Below are 14997 nucleotides of genomic sequence, written 5' to 3' on the forward strand. Positions count from 1 at the left end.
CTTTGAGCAACCTGGTCTAGCGGAAGGTGTCCCTGCCCATGGCAGGGGGTTGGAACTCTGTGAGCTTAAGGTCCCCTCCAGCCCATACCATTCTAGGATTCTATGATAGGGGAAGAGCAGTTAGATATTAGATCAATATAGCAGTGCTGTAAAACCGCATGTTAAGGCTTGTGGTGTATTTCTTTTTCCTGGAACGCTGTGAATTTTTTATGTTTCTTGTTCTCTGCAGACAGGTCTCTGTTAGGCTTTTCTGAACACAGTGACACAAGAGTAGATAGGGCAGTTAGCAGCTTCTGCAGTTGTGGATGCTCCAGGGGAGCTGAAAGTGTCAGGAGCCTGTTGTCTGGAGCGTTCTGCAGCCAGGTGCTGGGTCTGTACCTGTCTGCATTGTGCTGTGCAGTGGCAGGGACATTACATTGCCTTACATTTAGTTTTATCTGGGAGGTCACCATAGCTGCTCTCAGACACGAGGACTGTTATGTGAGGGTTGCCCAGTTGTCCGTAAAACCTACTGAGCTGTTATGTATTGCTTATGTTAGCTTGTGCAACCAGTTGAATTGCTGCAGGTGTGAGACTATTGTAGAATTAACCGCAGGGGTAGCATGTTCTGCCTACACAGAGGGAAAGGTCAGGGAATACGGGCAGTGTGGGCCTGCCTGGCCCCAGCACACTGGAAGTCAGTTGCTTTCAGTAGGCTGGCTTGGGTTTAGTGGTGGCATGTAGGAGAGGACTGAACCTCTGTAGTGCTGCATTTGTACTACTGGGAAGGCAGTTGCTTCTATCACCGGTGGGATAAGAGGTGAGTTATACGAGTTTTCTGAAAGTTTTGTGCTTTACTTCCTTTTTCTATGGTATAGATACAATATACCTCAGTTTTCAGCTATTGTCCATAAGGGCTAATGAGTCTTTTTGTGTGTGGTTCATGGAGGAGGTGCATGGGTTACAGCGCTCAAACTGGAGGCCTCTTCAGTTTGGTCTGGGAGCCTCGTGTGCTTAGTTTCAGGAGTTCATTGGTGAGTTTGCTATAGATCAGGGCAGGGGCAGTTGTTTGTACTAGGAAAGAAAACAGGAGAAGTGGAATGATTGTGTAACTTTAGATCTACCCCTCATGACTTAGATACCACAATGCTGGGATTCAGTAAGTGAATTCCTACATCTTAATTCTGTGAACAAACTACCTGGTGTAAACTTACGGGGCTATTTTCTTCTAAGCTACATTTTCTGTTGTAGTTTTGTCTTTACCCTGAGCTGACCTGTTACAGAAGAAAGAAGGGCTTATCTCAGCTCTGTGTGGCTGTGTTGTGTGCAAGATGCAGATAAAATATTGTGCCCAGGGGAGAGCAAGTAGAAGTATTGGGAATGGCAAATACTGCATTTCAACAACTGAGTAGCAAAGAAGGGAAGCAGCCTTAGCTGGATGGGAAGTGTGGTAAAAGCTTAAAGGAGAAGGTAGAAGTCAGTTATTAACCGAAGGGTTCTGCACATATGCATGCAGAAAGAGAAGTATTAGACTGGGGGGGGGGGGTGTGGAAGTAGGTTTTGGTATTTTAGTTTCAGTAAAGCATTTTTATATTCTATAGCTGTGAGAGGTGGCAAAAACTCAATCTGTAGAGTGGATGGAGCTTGAGTGGTTGTCTGCCTTTATAGTCCTGCCCTGTGCACATCCAGATGTGGACATCGGACAATACAATTCTGTGTTTGCAAATGTTTCCAGTATTGCAGCAACACTAAAACTAGCAGAAAGAAATTTGGGGGAGGAGAGGGGAGGAAGGAGGGGAAATAAAACAAATTTTCTGCTTTTCTGTGTGTTGCTTTGTTGGTTGTACTGACAGGTTTTCATTACCAGTTCGTAGAAATTAGCCCTTGGTAATGAGCATGAAATCCTGGTTGTTCTGAGTTCATGGTGCTTCAGAATTTATTATTGTATTCTTTTCAGGTTTAGGGTTTTTTTGTTGTTTTTGTTTTGGTTTTTTTGTTTGTTGATGTTGGTTTTTTTTTTTTTTTAAGAATACAGTTGTCTGTGTTGGGCATGTTGACTTTTCAGAGATTTTCTTCCAAAACAGTGAAGTCCTATTCCATTATTACTGCCTGGCAGTGATCCAGTTAGCAGTTTTCTTTCTTATCTCTTGTTCTAACTTTATGCTCTTCTTCCTCCTTAATCTGTCTCCTGTTAATTCTTTCCCAGTTTGCAAATCAGTTATTAGTATTCTGCAGTCTGAGGGTTCTGGGCTTCAGAAATCATCATGCCATGGAGCCATGCCCTGTGCTGGAGAGATTGACTGGGGGGAGGGTTGTTGTTGGTGTTAGCCTTCCTGGGTGGCTACAAGTGTCATCTTTACATTCAAGAAAATAGGATCCTCTGTTTGGATCCTAAATCATAATTTTCCTAATGACATAAAGGGGAAGAGATTGTGGATGTATAGTCTATTTTGGAGATACTTCTTGTGGGATAGAAATGGTGATAACGTTGTTTCAATAAATCCGCAACTTCCCCACCCCAGCCACAAACCGTGAAAACCCAAGTTGGTTCTTGGCCCAATTCAGCCCTGAATAACCCTGTTTCTTCACCTACCCTACTTGAGGACACCAGTGCTATCAGGAAACATTACTTGAGAAAGGAAATCTGAAAAGTTTTTTTTAGTTCTGTTTTTAAAGTGCCAGGGAGTAGACATTTCAGTAGGTTTCCCAAGGACTGTCTTCAGCAGGGAAGATGAAGTTCAGCTGATTCTCAGCTTGTTCTGACTCTTCATAATGTTCTGCTTATTTTGTTTAGGGCTTTTGAACCTAGGTCATGTGTTTGTATTCTTCGGTCTGTTGTTACTACTATGAGTAGTTAATGTAAACGGAAAATCTGGCTGGAAAGATTACCAGGTTTATGTTATGCTGAGCTATTTATACCTTTGGGATTGCAGACCTTTCTGGGTACAGTTATCTCATTTACATATCTATAGCTTTATGTTTCTAGCCATAGATTTCTTATTTCTTTATTCTCCTTTTTGCATTAGGAGCTATGAACATTAAGTTGTAATAGAAATGTAGATCATGTTAAGTATCAAAACATGGTTCATCTTTCTATTGCTAATTTCTTGCGGCCATTTCTCTTTCTTTCTTTTGCATTTAACAGTGAGATTTGCAGTTGACAGGAGAATTGATGTTGCTTTTGTAAAGTAACTTCGTATTTCCAGAAAAAAACCCGTAAATGGCATCACTTTACCAGAAGAATAAGATCAAAACTACCCTGTGTTCTGATGACTAAACTTTCTCAGGTTAATTATGGGCTACATTAAAAATAACAGGTTGTGTATTTTGTTATGACGTGGTATCTTTGGTGTGGTCTGTTAATTCAACGAAAGAGCAATGTTTATACTTGAAGCTAAGGGATTTAATTTGAATGGTGTTTCATAATGACACAATCATGCAGAACAGGTGCCTGGAGGCATCAAAAATGTCAGGATGCAAATCAAGCAGGTTTTGCCAAGTGGCTTTGAACCCATTTTCACCTTCCCAGTTTGTCTGCAGCATGCATATCCTGTGTTTTGTGTATCACAGAATCACAGAATGCTTTGGATTGGAAGGGACCTTAAAGATCTCCTAGTTTCACCTTTCACTAGACCAGGTTGCACCAAGCCTCGTCCAGCCTGGTCTTAACACTTGAACATATTAGAGGTTAAAGAAAAACCTTGCTTGTAATAGAAATAGGTACACAGGCAAAAAGTATTGAGAATTTTGTATAACATGAAGGGGAAATTAAATGCAAACCAGTTTCTGTTTTAGTATCATCTCTTCTGCCTTGCTGAAGGAATTTGTGTTTCAGGACATTGAGGAGAAAAGGCTATCGCTAACATGCGTTCTGGAGTAGCAGTTCCTAGAAAATTGTCATCATTTGTCATAATGATGTAATAAATTGTAATAAATAGATTTGTAATAAAGCATCTACAGTAGCTTTTCTCTGTTTATTAGTGTCTTGAAAAGACTAATAAAAATATTGATGTAACTGTTACATTCATTTAATTTGTTTTGAAAAAGAGAAGCAGATTTCCCAAAGCTATTATAAAGAACATTGTATTCTTCCTTTAGCTCCTAGCCCAGTGCTTGGGATAGATTTGCTATATATCGTTCTCTTCCCTTCTGGCGCTTGGGTTGCAGGCCTGTCTAACTACTTCTTGAAAATAGAACATTTTGGTTTCAGACTCTCCCTTTCTCTTCCAGGTGTTATTTTTGCACCTTACGGCCCTGTCTGGAAGCAACAGAGGAAATTCTCTCTTTCAACACTGCGTCATTTTGGAGTAGGAAGACTCAGCTTAGAGCCAAAAATCATTGAGGAGCTGAAGTTTATAAAGGAGGAAATGCTGAAGCATGGAAAGGATTCATTTAATCCTTTTCCAATAATTCGTAACGCAGTATCCAATGTTATCTGTTCCATGGCCTTTGGCAGGCGTTTTAACTATGAAGATATTGAGTTCAAGACAATGCTAAAGAACATGGCCCGTGCCCTAGAGCTAAGCGTGAACCGCTATATGATTCTGGTCAATATCTGCCCTTGGCTGTACTACCTTCCCTTTGGGCCTTTCTGGGAACTTAGGAAAACAGAATTAGATATTACTGCTTTTCTAAAGAAAATAATTGCACAGCACAGGGATACACTGGATGCAGCAAATCCCAGGGACTTCATTGATATGTACTTCATCCATGCAGAAGAAGAAAAAAACAACAAGGAGAGCAGTTTTAATGAAGACTACCTATTTTTTATCATTGGTGACCTCTTCATCGCAGGCACAGACACTACTTCCAACACATTACTGTGGTGTCTGCTCTACATGTCTCTCTACCCAGAAGTACAAGGTGAGACTATTTGTATTCTAGGTGTTTTATTCCAGACTGTAAAGCCCTAGATGGATGTTCAGAAACAGAAACAAACAGCAACAGTAGAGAAGTCATTTGGAGTGCAAATAGTGTACGTGTAATGTGAAAAATTGGTATGTAATCAGACATCTATCCTGCTCTGCTATGTTCATCTCTAGTTTAGTGCTATATATTAACTATCTAAATGGCACTTTAGTCTATGCATTTCTTCTGGTCTGGGACAATTTTTCCCGGGCAATTCCAGGGAACCTTAGCATATTTCAAAAGTTTTGTCAGTTGTGGCATTCCAGGCCTATAATAGTGATATATGAGAGATACATAGTGGTTAAAGTCTGCTTTTATGCCTCCATGATCAGGGAGGTTCTTGAGCTTAGGGGCAGAGTCTGTGGAAGTGAAATGCTACCCACTGTAAAGGAAGATCAAATTAGAGACAGCTTAAGTAAATTGGACTAACACAAATCCATGGCGACAGCTGGTCAGTGTCATTGCAAGGCCTCTCCCCATCAGTCTTGAATAGTCTTGGCATTTGGGTAGGATGCTCATGGCAGCAGGGGAAGACACATTTTGCACGTGGCCCCAGAGGAGAAGCAGAAGGATCTGGGCTTGTTCAGTGTCAGGGAAAGATGACTGAGGGGAGACTTTTTGCCTGCCTACAACTACCCGATCAGAAGATGCTAAGAAGATGGTGGCAGTCCCCTCTGAGGTGTGCAGTGGAGGGAGGAGAAGCAGTAGAGACAGTCTAGAATGAGAAAATTCTGATCAGATACTAGGAAAAAACCCCAAAACCCTGCCATGTGAAGAGAGCCAGGAGTGCAATGGATTGCCCCAACACTTAACAGAATCTCCAACTTTGGAAGTAGTCAAACCTTAGTGGGGTATGACCCTGAGTAGTCTGATCTACCCTCAGAGTTGAATCTAACTTGGAAGATGACTTTGTTTTGACTAAGGGTTTAGATCAGATGACCTCCAGATGTTCCTTGCAAAACAGATTATTTGATGGTGCTATGATCTTGTTACTGTTTGTAACAGAGCTCTAGAAAATTACTTTTAGATTTTTGTGGATATAAAAAATACCAGTGGTGTTGGAGATGTTACAGTATTAAAATAGTACTTGCTAGAGTTGTGTTTCAGGACTTCTTAGGATAAATTTCCATCGCCAAAGACTTAAAATTAATTTTGGTTAAATATTTTTCTATATTGAGTCTCATTTGAGTCTTGTTACAGTACATGTGGTTGCAAAGCCAGCGTTGGGGGGAGGTTTCTTTTAGTACTGTTTAGCAAATTTAGATGGTTGAATTTAAGAAAAATAAAGCAATTGATTTATTCTTTTATTATCAGCTTCTCCTGAAGTGCTACATAGCAACTGATTTCCACTAGAAAGATTGTTGGGTATATATGGACTGGAAGCCTTGAGCAGATTCTACTTAGGCAATTCTACCTCAGTTTACAGTAGTGAAACATTCCCCCAGGAGGCCACTGCTTTGCCCAGGCTTGTTGCTAACCTGGAGTGGAGAAGGGTAAGCCTCAAGTTATCCAAGAACACCATAAGCCTGGAATCAAGTATTTCATCAAGTATTTCAGATTTTGAGGTTTTCACGTGCTGCAGCTGCTTTGCAGATAAGCAAATAGATACTTGTTTACAGCACCTGTCTGGAATAATCTCTTTAAATAGGTCAAGATCATAGTTTATCGCACAAAGTCAATCAAATTGTTGAGCAAAGATTGCAAAATAGGACATTGGTTCAGAATGTGGGAGAGTCCATCCACTGGGGGCAAATGTAAAATAAAGTTTTATTGCATAGGCTTATTCTTCTATTTTTAATGGTTGTGCGTTATCACTGCATGACTTGATATGCAGATACATGAATTATATATATTCTGAATAACACAAATGAGACTAGAAGGGCTTGAGGGTGGGGGGGTTTAACCCCTTTCCGTACTGCCTGGTACCATACATGTATGTGCTTGTCAGTTTTCTTTCTTGTACTGATCTCTAAGTTTATTGCTTCTCTCTGATTTCACCTTTCCTTACAGTGTGGCTGTTGTCAAGCAACATAAAACTAGGCTCAGTAGTCCAGAGTGTGTCACTTAGCTATGTAGTGTGATTCTCTTACTTCTAGTATCCCATTCCCTGTGTATCTGATTGCCTGGGAGTCATGCATGGGCCTCTTTTCTTTTTCTTTCCCTGATAGTGTGTTTCTTTTACCCTGTAAAGGAAATACCTGAATTGCATAGCTCTTAGCATAGCAAATGTTGCAGACATGGAAGGGCGAATGAAGGGATATCGGGGGAAAAAATAGAAAGGATGTATTTGCCTGTGGAAGCCAGTTTTGCTTTTTACATGGAAAAAGAGAAGGGTGTGTGTGCACATGGGTGCACGTAGGGAGGCAGTGGGGAGTGTTTGGTTTGGTCTGTTCTCTGACTTGGTTTTGGTCTGTGACTTCTGAATATAAGCATGATTTTTAAATATATGAAATGCAGTGGAGCAGTTTAATTAGCACGCTGTTAGCAGAGAAATTTTAATATTATAGAATCATAGAGTGGTCTAGGTTGGAAAGGACATTAAGATCATCTAGTTCCAACCCCCTGCCCTGGGCAGGGACACCTCACCCTAGACCATGTTGCCCAAGGCTCTGTCCAGCCTGGCGCTGAACACTGCCAGGGATGGAGCACTTACCACTTTGGGCAGCCTGTTCCAGTGCCTCATCACCCTCACAGTAAAGAACTTCTTCCTTATATCTAACCCGAACTTCCCTTGTTTTAGTTTAAATCCACTACCCCTTGTCCTATCACTACAATCCCTGATGAAGAGTCCCTCTCTGGCATCCTTATAGGCCCCCTTCAGATATTGGAAGGCTGCTGTTGAAAACTTTAGTCATTTAAATTACTGTGGACGTGCATACCTGAATATAGGGTGATGATGTGTCCTTTTAAAAAGTAGCAAAATCCCACAAAGCAGGTAGTGACGGCCACGCCACTGGCAAGGTACTTTTTTACTTGGTGTTCCTCATATCGGAGGACTTGTTTTCTTAGCAAACCCAGCAGGTGGCAGCAACTGTTCACTGAACACAGTTTGTACAGTACAGAATCATAGAATCATAGAATAGTTTGGGTTGGAAGGGACCTTCAAAGGTCATCTAGTCCAAGCCCCCCGCAATGAGCAGGGACATATTAACTAGGTCAGGTTGCCCAGAACCACATCCAGCCTGGGCTTGACAGTATTTCCGAGTGCTTCTCTGAAACAGACACTTCTTTCTTTGCGTTGAGCTTTTATTTAGTCTTGAATCAGTGCTAGGGAGAGAAAATAGCAAAAACCTCAGAGTATCAGCAGCCTGGATCTTGGAAAAGGCAAGCAGGAGAACCACAAAATATTCACGACATCAAGGGTAAAAAATGAAAACTGAGTTTTATTATTTTTGACAAAAGGTTAATTTTGAGGGCTCCTCTTTCAAAATTGTTGTTTGCTGCAAGGCCGGTTTCCAAGCTACTTGGAAGAAAAGGCACATCATCCTGTACGTGGGTGAAGCAAATGTTGCATCTTGGAAGCTTCTGTGAAGAGAATTACTTGTATGCTGAGTCTTGGGTGAGATGAAAGGGGCAAACAAATGTTCTGACACTTTGTGCCTCACATGAATGAGAGGAGAGATAAGCTTGTTAACTTCTGTTTTTCCTTTGCAGAAGGGCTGTGTGGGGGAAAGAGCATCAGCTGCTGCCTTTTGGGGGAACTGGGAAATGGCTGTTCTGTGAGTTTAGAGTTTAGGTTCTGTGAACAGAAAGTAGGAAACAGCGAGAACAAGTCAAATGTTAGTGCAAGCTTCAGTGCTTGCAGTAACAGCATCAGAATTCCTGCTCCAGAATGAAATATCTAAAGCAGCTGCATGAAAAGCTTCCCCATCTCTTCACCACCTTTCTGGGTTCTAAGAACTGGATCTCTCCAGGGACAGACGCCAGCCCAGGCATGCACTGCACGCAGTCTCTTTTTGTTCATTTTTTTAGTGCAGGCCAGAAGCTTGATGTTTCCACCATTCAAACTACTGTGTAGTTGAACAAAGGTTATGAATACATTTGGAACGGGAACAGAACTTTTCCTGTACTTTTCCAATACAGAGATGCTAGCAATGTCTGTCATCTCAGTGGCTTTACTCTTGACAGTCGTCAGGATTGCGCTTGGTTGTTTTGTTCTTAGCTGAGTCCATTCTTAAGGCTTATGTTGGTGTAGCTATTTCAGCCAGGGATCACGTGTCTTGTAGTCACAGGCAAATGAAATTGAGATGATGTCTTCTCACATATTGTGTGTATTTTTTATATTTTTTATTTTTCTCGCTCCCTTTGAATAGAGAAGGTTCATGCAGAAATTGAAGCAGTTCTAGGACGTGACAAAGTTCCCTCTCTTACCCACAAGGCTCAAATGCCCTTCACAGAGGCAACCATTATGGAAGTGCAGAGGATGACTGCAGTCGTTCCCCTTTCTATTCCTCGAATGGCCTCAGAAACTGCTGGTAAGCGTTTCTAGAGACTTACTAATGCCGTGTTTCTTTGGTGGATGAAGGTCTGATGGGACCTCTAGTGAGAATTTACAAAGACCTCATTTATGTGTTAGACATGTAACCCACGTATGTAAAATGCCATTTATAGAGAGTAGGTGGCCTTGAGATAATCCTCTATTTAAGCAGCATGTCTGACCTAACATCCAGAAGCATTCTAATTTAGAGCAATTTCTTTTCTGGGGGTCAGCTTGTGTTGACTATTGTGCTTAGTGGTTGTTGGCAGCTGAGACTCCACTTTTGTACCTGAAACAGCAGAGTTGGTTTTGGCCATCTGACACATCAAGGTCTGAAAACATCAATTCGGAGCAATTGGTTTGCTAAAGCTTGAAAAGCTTATACCATTGAGTTCCGCATCTATAGGAAACCATAATAAATATCCTTTTCCAAGTCATCTTGTTGGCAGTACGTCTTCATAAAATGACTCACTGGCTTAAGCGAGTGGGAGGTAGCAGTACTTGGCTTTCAAACCCAGTACTGCATTGATCTGCTTTTTAAAATGTTTTGGCTTGCAGGACAGTGAGGTGCAACAAGCTGAATGAGATGGAGTCATTCAAAACCCTTTTGCAATAACAGTTCAAAACCCGTTCTTCTTCTTTACTTCTTTACTTTGCTGTGGTGGGGTTCTGTGACAGCACAGGAACAGGAAGAAGCTGGGTCACAGTACTTTGGCGCAGCAACTAATTTGTAACGATCGCTGCTGCCTTTTCCCCAAAGGGAGATGCTGGTGTAACTCAATGTCTTTCCAGCTGCTCTGGCCTGTATGATTTTGACTCAAGCAGGCTAGCAGAGATCACCTTTGCTTTAAGCTCCTGGTACATTCGCAGCCCACAGTTAGGGATCAGTATTGTTTTTTGTGACACCTTCAAGTCATCTTTTTAGTAGTATAAGTCTCCCATGTTTACTTCTAGCATTTTGTCAGATCCTCTGTCTCTGTGCTTTTGTTTAAAGTGCTGCAGGGATATACTATTCCTAAAGGCAGTGTGATCGTGCCCAACCTGTGGTCAGTACACAGAGATCCTAATATTTGGGAGAAACCAGATGAATTTCAACCGTCACGATTTCTGGATGAAAAAGGCCAACTAATTAAGAAAGAGGCTTTCATTCCTTTTGGAATGGGTAAGATATCCACATGCAGCCAGAAGCTGTTTGGGGAGGTGGTGGTGTTTCAAGTGTAGGGCCTTGGAGGCATGAGATGTAAAAGTTGTGCATAGGGCCAGTTGCAGAACTTGTTTTGCTATTATGGTTAGTGGCTTGCAAGATGGGTTGGGTTCCTCAAGTCTCCAGTTGCCAGGCAGAAATGAGAAATGAGGAATTCTCCTTTGGTAATACTTTCGCTGCTACTATGAAGCAGTACAGCTGAGCAAGGCTTATATTCAAATATGGGAGACCAAAGCTTCAGAATTCATAGCTCGATAGTTGCTTGAGTTTTTTTGTGTTCGGACTATGCTAGCATAGGAATTGCATGCATGTTAACAAATGGATCAACAGTATAAGACCAGTAATATGTCTCTTCTAACTGTTCTTCAGGTAAACGTGTGTGCATGGGAGAGCAGTTGGCAAAAATGGAGCTGTTCTTAATTTTTGCAAGTCTAATGCAAAGCTTTACATTTTTGTACCCTGAAAATGCTGCAAAACCATCTATGGACGGAAGGTTTGGTCTAACTTTAGCTCCATGTCCATTCAACATAATAGCTTTGAAGAGATGATACAACATCAAAAAAGATTACACAAAGAAATACTGCACTTTCAAAATCCAGCTTGATTTTGTTTCCAGCTTGTTTTGTTACTTTCTTTCCAGAAAAACACCAACTGCATAGGCTTTCATAGTCAGTGAGAATGATCCATTTACACTTCTGGAAAGAGAAGATTTTTTTTTGTCTGCTGTTGCATTCCACAAACGAACGACAGCATTGTTTGCAATTTGATACTAAAACTGGCTGGGCTTAACCCCTCTGTCTATAAGCTCTTACTATCAGTTTGTCGAATGTTAATTATGGGAGAATGGTCCAAAACATGTGTTGATGTTTTAGTGAATAGTAATTTTTATTTTGGTAAAAGCAGTACGTAAACATTTATTTTACCAAATGAGTGAAGGACATCATATGATACCAAAAGGACTAATGAGTGAGGGGGAATTAGCATTTTCCATGTAAAGAAACATTATAACTGAGCTTAACTAATGACAAATTCTTTTTGGAAATTACTAAATGACACTTCGTTTAACTTTGGAGTTTACTTCTTGCAAGTAACTCATAGATGTAGATTGGGTCTAATCAGTGTGGATCCCTGGATCCAAACATTCTTGACTATCAGGGCTCACTATAAACAAGCAGGTACCAACTCTGAAAACCCAGGGTTGGAGGCCTAATGAATCCTCGAATATACCATATTCTTAACATGAAAGCAGTGTGCAGCATCTGGATGCAGATGTTCTCTCTCAGAATATAAATGAGAGCAGATTTCTCTAACAAGAAACAGCAGAAGTCTGAACTCTCTGGTGCCAAGCAGATACTGAAGACATCTGTGCTGCCACTTCACGTTTGTGGTTTTCCCCATGTCAGCAGTGGCCGCAGTGTGGATGAGACCAACAACCCACTCACTGGGGAAAACTTTACGTGCATAATCCTGATGCTAGGACTTGCACTCAGGTTTTTCATTTACAGGCAGTGTGGACAGTACTGCCACAACCTGTTTGGCTTTGGGAACTGGAGTTTTACTTCAAATATGGCATTAATACGGCACTGCACATGTGGGTCTCGCACTTTTAAGCATGGAACAGGAGGAATCTGACAAACTTGACATTTGAGTGGAGTAAAAAGATCTGTAGTTCATACAATATTACTGTATTAGCACCTTACTCTTTTCACATGTGAAATTTTAGTTCTGTTTACCACTGTCAAACCAATTGCCAATGAAACCTATTGTTAGGTGTTTCACAAGGGGGCACTCAGTCTTTTATTTGAAAGATCTTTCAAACATTGAAAGCGATCTTTTGGTTGGGGGACGTGTAACAAATCACCTTTAAGTAATTGTTCTTAATCATCCTTAAATCACTTTATATACACCTTACGATCTAGCAGTACTTCATATCACATGAAGTAGGTATGTAGGTACTCTTTTAAGGAGATACATATTTTCCCGCCCCGTCATTGAAGATCTAGAAAATATCTGCAGTCCTTCTAGTGTCAAGTTTACAAGACTCGAATGTAAAGCAGAATTGGGAATTGCATAGCAGAAACTAAGCCTAAATTGTAAAAGAAGAGTCGACTTTTCAGCTTTAAATTAACCTCTGGTTTTGTCACTTTTTTAACTTTTAAAAGCCAGGTAGTGCCTAGCAAAAACTGTAAGGTGGTTATCTTGGATTTAAATTAAGGTTTTCTGTTACCTGTTTTGAATAACAGTGTCCTAATTTCTGGATGATGTGTTTGGTTGGTCAGGTACCCCACTATTTGTGTGACAACTTCCAGTTTGTATATAGGCTAACTTTTGACTTTATAGGTTAGCCCTTGCTCCTGTTAAAACCTTTACTTTGGGGTTTTCAAAAATGTCATACGTAGCATAGTAAAAAGCTGAGGTTTGTGCCAATGCTAGTAAACTTGCACTAAGCGCTGACAGTACTGGAGTAATAAGCACTTATTTCTTTAACTTTGTATTTTTCAATGAATAAATAGATTCTGTACAGTTGGGATTTTTGTCTGGAACTCCTTGAAATGGTGTATGCTTAATTGCGAAGCTAAAATTAAGTGCTGATAATATTCATCTTTCTGTTGAAATGCCTCTTTCAGCAACATGATGTTGTGTGCAGCTGATCACTTACGTAAAATATGTGTCCTTTTAATGAATGAGGACACATTTGAAAAGCACTTTAGTTTTTTTTACAGATTCCAAAGAAGGCACAATGCCCATAATCCCCTAGGTGTGGAATTGTACATGTTTGTGCTTGTTTTGCCTGCTGGGTTTAGTTTAAAATGTCATCTTTGAAAACTATCCTTTGAAAATTATCCTTCTACAAATAGTACTTTGAGAATACCGATTTTGGTGATACCTATAATCAAAATGCCGCACAGCGTGATGAGTTGAAACTACTGATGTGAAGGAGCAACCGTGTCGATGTCTGCCAGAGTGCAGGATGCTGTTGGAAGTGACAATAAAGACCAGCCTTTCATGCCTTCCAGATGCACTGAAACTTTCACAGGATGCCATGAAAGTAGCTAAACAACAGCATAAAAGCAATGCAATGTTTGTTGTTGTAAAAGTGTGTTACCGTCTTTGGTAAACTGTAAGTAAAAGTGGTAGCAGTTTTGGGTTGTGTTTGTAAGTGTGTCCTTCTCCTCCCTTTTTTTGGCAGAAGCATCTCAAATGCTTTGTTGAAAAATGTATGTTTATATAAGTGAATGGCTATTTCTGAATGCTGAAAATGTCTTTGTTTCTAAAAGTGACTTCAGACTTTGCTTCAGTGTAATTTTATTTTTAATAAAATAATTTCCAAGTAAGTTGTTTTAATGAATTCTGCTTGTCGTCTAAGCTTGTGGTGTTTTGTGTCTTACATATTACAAAGAAAGCTTTTGAGAGGATGTTATGAAATGTTTTGGATGAGGAGTGGAGAAGGTGGGGGAATAAAGTGAAACTGGGATAATACAATGCCAGGCATGTTATGTTCAAATGATAGAAAGAGTATGTTTTAAAAACACTACTACTCAGAATAACAGGAGAGGGAAGAGTATAGGTGAGGAAGGTAGAAGGGTGAATGAGCTGTCACCAGGAGGAAATGCACACTCTGAGGAACGAGGTGGGAAAGAGTTGAGGTGTGATTTTTTTGGACTCCTGGTGTAGAGCAGGTCAGAGGAGGAAGGGGGTGCCCAGAGAGAGCCTGTGGTGGGGAGCAGAGACCTGGGACCTCTGGCCTGCAGAAGGGGAAGGAGAGCTGAAGTGCTGGTGTGTACTGAGAGCTGAGTGGTTGGAGCCACAGCTGTGTGTGGAAATCCTGTGTCTTACACACTGGAGTAGGTTGCAGGTAACTTGGCACAGTACTTTTTTTTTTTTAGGCAATTACGTTAATTACCCACTCAGCTGTCATTTATACACAGGGAACGGTAGCTCTGAGTCTTTGGGTAAAGGCATTTCCAGAGGCCACTTGCTGCTCCTGGCTGATGTGCTGTCAGATGAGAGTGAGCGAGGAAAGGGGGGGATTTTTTGCATTGCGCTCTTGGTACAAAGTGTAGAGATATGAGAATACTCCACTTTTTTTGTCTGAAGAAAGCATGTTGCTTAATGTTTACCCTGATGCTGACTCAAGTAGAATATGCTGCAATTGCTGTGTTATCAGCTGCTGCTGACTAGAAGTGCCGGTCCTTCTGGTAATAAAGTAATTAGATTGAAAATTACGGTGGTGGTTGGTGTTCATAAAGGAAGAATTATCATTTTTCCTTTTTACTGTATAGTTCGTACTAGCCTGAAAATAAAATCCCCTCCCTAGTCTGGAAATACTCTTCCCACGGAGCGTTTCTAACGCTGATTAAACGAACTGCTGCAACAGAAGCGTGACCGTTTGCAGGCCGTGCCGTGACCTCTGCTGCAAGGGCAGACA

At 40.9% G+C, this 14997-nt stretch overlaps 1 protein-coding gene across 2 annotated transcripts in view; it reads left to right on the top strand.

Moving 5' to 3' along the window:
- Positions 1-14997, top strand: part of LOC115610290 (cytochrome P450 2U1) — a 30725-nt gene that overhangs the window by 5638 nt on the left and 10090 nt on the right. Inside the window, exons 2-5 of one of the 2 annotated variants that reach the window (XR_003992172.2) lie at positions 4210-4842; positions 9201-9362; positions 10359-10526; positions 10938-12221. Coding sequence is in view for 1 of the 2 variants with exons in the window: in XM_030491537.2 (XP_030347397.1) it covers positions 4210-4842; positions 9201-9362; positions 10359-10526; positions 10938-11116 (1142 nt within the window). In the remaining variant the exon portion in view is untranslated. Of the gene's footprint in view, positions 1-4209; positions 4843-9200; positions 9363-10358; positions 10527-10937; positions 13906-14997 lie in introns of those variants that run through there. The other variant, XM_030491537.2, reaches the window with a different exon arrangement.

This window comes from Strigops habroptila, chromosome 7 (assembly GCF_004027225.2).
Source record: "Strigops habroptila isolate Jane chromosome 7, bStrHab1.2.pri, whole genome shotgun sequence".
In the NCBI taxonomy this organism is placed as follows: Eukaryota; Metazoa; Chordata; class Aves; order Psittaciformes; family Psittacidae; genus Strigops; species Strigops habroptila.